Raw genomic sequence first — 3,239 nt, 5'->3', positions numbered from 1 at the left:
GCTACTAGAATATGGAGGCATATTGTATTACAAGCAGCAGAAAACATAAGGCACTTATCGGTCCTGAGGCTGAAAAGATTTTCATGGGACCTGTGAAAGAGGCCATTGCCTGTTCTTCAAGTCAGAATATCAGACTTTGCCAGATTCTTGCTAACAATGATCAAGAACTCTCATATTAGGAGAAAAAGAAGCAGCAGCTCAAGTGATACTTCATGCTTTCCAGAGGATGAAGGGAAGACCAGAAAAGATTTTTAGCATATTCCTTAGAGTCATTATTAGCAAGAAAGTTTCAGGGTATCTAACTTCTGAAAGAATTTTAAAATCAACTATTATTTTTTAGGGGACTATCTTAGTACCAGGGAAATAGCTTCCTGCAGTTCAAACTGTCATGAGTAGCTGAAAGGACATTTAACTTGAAAGTCGGGGAAAAAGATCCAAAGAGGATCATACAACCTTTTCACACCTCATGCAAAGGATGGAAATCAGGCATATGACCATACATCACAGAATAAAAGAACATATAGGAGTGACAGGGAAAAGAATACAGCTGTTTGCATCCTTTCCAGCTCAAAATCCATCATGCAGAGTCACGTAAGACAACTCTAAAATGTCTGCATATTGAACACTACAATGTTTGTATGCAAGGAGCTTGGGAAATGGAATGTTAGATTTGGCGTTTCTAGTGAAGTCTGTGAAAGGTATGAAGGGATTGACCAAAACACAGCAGAACAGTAGTCACGACTAGAATGCAGGAATTAAAGGAAATAAATAAGGCTGCTTGGAAAAGAGGACATGTGTCAGCCCAGCTTCAAATGTTTGTGAGGTGGTCAATTACAGATATAAAAACCAAAACATTCTAAAGACAAATAGTAAAAATAGAAAGGACAGTAAAGAGGCCTTTTAGAGACAGTATTGAGAGTTTGTTATGAAATAAAGATCAAATTTAGACATGGATTGTATTAATTAAGATTATGGAAGAAGTAAGTACAAAGGGGGACTTGTACTGTTGTATTTTCTCAGACTGAAAAGTCTCAAATATTCTTAAACCTATAGATTATAAAAGCCATGCCAGTACTTAAAATTGAGTTGCTTCTGAGGGTGGACACCTGGACTCAAGCAGCATCTTCCAATCTTGCATTTTTATGCTTATAAAAACACTCATTAAAAGCAGTCACATCTGATCACATTTTCTTTGTATGCTTAGTATGAAAGACGTCCACTGTTGTTTCATGACAAGGTCGCAAGTCAAAGTCACAGTATCCAATGCTGAAACGACCCTGCAGAAATTAACAGAATTGACATGCTGCACATAGAAGGAGCTCTTCTATAAGTTAAAGAGATCAAAGCATTCTTACCTGTGGTTTCTTAAAATAATCAAGACCCCTTCCAATCTTAATCATCCATCCATTGTTGAATCTGTTTTAAAAATTCACAAACGTGAAAACCATGAGTATGTTGAATAAAAAAATAGTTCTATCTACATGACACATAAGCTCCTTGTTTCAATCACAGTTATTGCCTAGTGTTGCTGATATTTGTATGAACCATCAACAACACTGCTCTGCATAGCAAGACATCTACTATGTTCACAGTTAGACCACATGAAATTATGGAGGGCTAATTTTACCCAGTGAGGGCCACTGATGTCTACTTTGTTACCCGCAGCTGGAATTAGAAATTTTCTCAAAAGTTAGGGTTAACTAGTTTGACTTCAAATAACTAGCATTCGCTGACTTTTTATATCACCAACCTAATTTCTCGATCGTGTATTGAAGACGAAAATGCAACATCCAGCGTTACTCCATAATTCCTCAATGATTGTTGTATTTCCTCCAACCCACTCATCTGCTGACTCCTCCCACTGCCCTGTTAAAAGTAAAAATAATGTGGCCAGGTTTATTTTTCCCATATATTCTACTTCCGGTCACCTCTTCCTAAACTCACCAACAAAACATTATTACTACTCACTTAAACCCAAAGAAAGTCACTTGAATGAAAGTAGATTTGCAGTTTTGAAGACAGGATAAAAAGCAGACAGATCACATGTAGACTTGCTAAGGGATGTGGATGAGGATCTCACTTTTAGCCCCTTGAAACTAGATATGGATTACTATTCAAGCCAAAATAAATGCAATGATAGTTTGAAAGGTTTTAGCTCATCAAAGCCTCTAAAATGAAAACTATATATAGCTGTTGGAAGAGAAAAAAAAAGTATCTCAACAGATGTTTCGGTTTTGATGACATTCTCCACAAGAAACTTTAACAAAAATATGCTCTCCATTTAAGATCCTGCTTACCAAGATTTTTTGAGTTATCGGAACAATATGAACTTACAAAATTATTTATGTTCAACTATTACGTTTTTATTTTTTCTCTTTATCTGCGCTTTCTGCCAAAGGCATCAGAGCCTCGGTCTAACAAGTACTGGTAAGTAAGAACAAATCTATATTTAAAAACAAATATTGTGTATATATTTGCACTTGGTATCACCTGAGTACAAGGAAACAGAAACCAAAATCTAGACACTTACTTCATCATAGGAAGTGAGGAGGTGGATTGTTTTCACTTTGCACGGCCCCTTAACTAACATCTCGCAGAATCGTAGGAAGTTATACAACTGTAAAAGTTTAATTTAGTAACTTAGAATTTTTTTTGTAGTTACATCTGTATCAGTTACATTGAATATCTACTTGCCTGATAAACCTGCCTAATATATGGGTCCTCCACCCAAACTTCAGAAACAATCTCAGTGAGGTACTCTTGGAAAAGCTTTTCATAGCTAAAACCTGTTGCATTTTCCTCTATCCTGATTTGCTTATGGTATTTGCCATCTGAAAAGAAATGTAGTCTCTTTCAGTAAAGATCAAGACATAAGTCCTCTGTTAACCACCTCGCCCATATAATGTTCACATAACAACAGGTATTTAAATACGAACATGTACATCGCAGCTCCTTACCTTGTTTCTCTTTTTCAATGTGTTTTTTAATGTCTTCAGCTCTGGTCATGTACTCGGATATTTTCTCCCGGTAACGGTGCTTTTTTGCCTCATCCTTCGTGGCTGTGAATCCAAAGCGCACAGGCCGGTTCCCCTCGAGGCGGGGGAGGCGCGGGGAGCTGAGCCCTGCTCGGCCTCCGCCTCTCCCGGGGAAGACCCCGCCGGCCCTCCTCTCCCTCCCCGTGAGGCGACGGGGCACCGGGGCCGGCCCTCGGCGACAAGCATGGCTCGTCTCTTCTCAAA

General features: G+C 38.4%; 1 protein-coding gene across 1 annotated transcript; it reads right to left on the bottom strand.

Annotated features, from left to right (window-relative positions):
* Positions 1-1,181: 1,181 nt before the first annotated feature.
* MITD1 (MIT, microtubule interacting and transport, domain containing 1) lies at positions 1,182-3,054 on the bottom strand. The gene is made up of 6 exons (XM_010080886.1): positions 2,958-3,054; positions 2,695-2,831; positions 2,531-2,617; positions 1,751-1,866; positions 1,356-1,416; positions 1,182-1,277 (listed from the first exon to the last, which is right to left on the bottom strand). Exons 1-6 carry the CDS (start codon positions 3,004-3,006, stop codon positions 1,182-1,184), a joined length of 546 nt encoding a protein of 181 aa, XP_010079188.1. The 5' UTR covers positions 3,007-3,054.
* Positions 3,055-3,239: the final 185 nt, after the last annotated feature.

This window comes from Pterocles gutturalis, unplaced genomic scaffold (assembly GCF_000699245.1).
Source record: "Pterocles gutturalis isolate BGI_N339 unplaced genomic scaffold, ASM69924v1 scaffold17291, whole genome shotgun sequence".
Taxonomy (NCBI): Eukaryota; Metazoa; Chordata; class Aves; order Pterocliformes; family Pteroclidae; genus Pterocles; species Pterocles gutturalis.
This window is presented reverse-complemented; position numbering and strand designations above follow the sequence as displayed.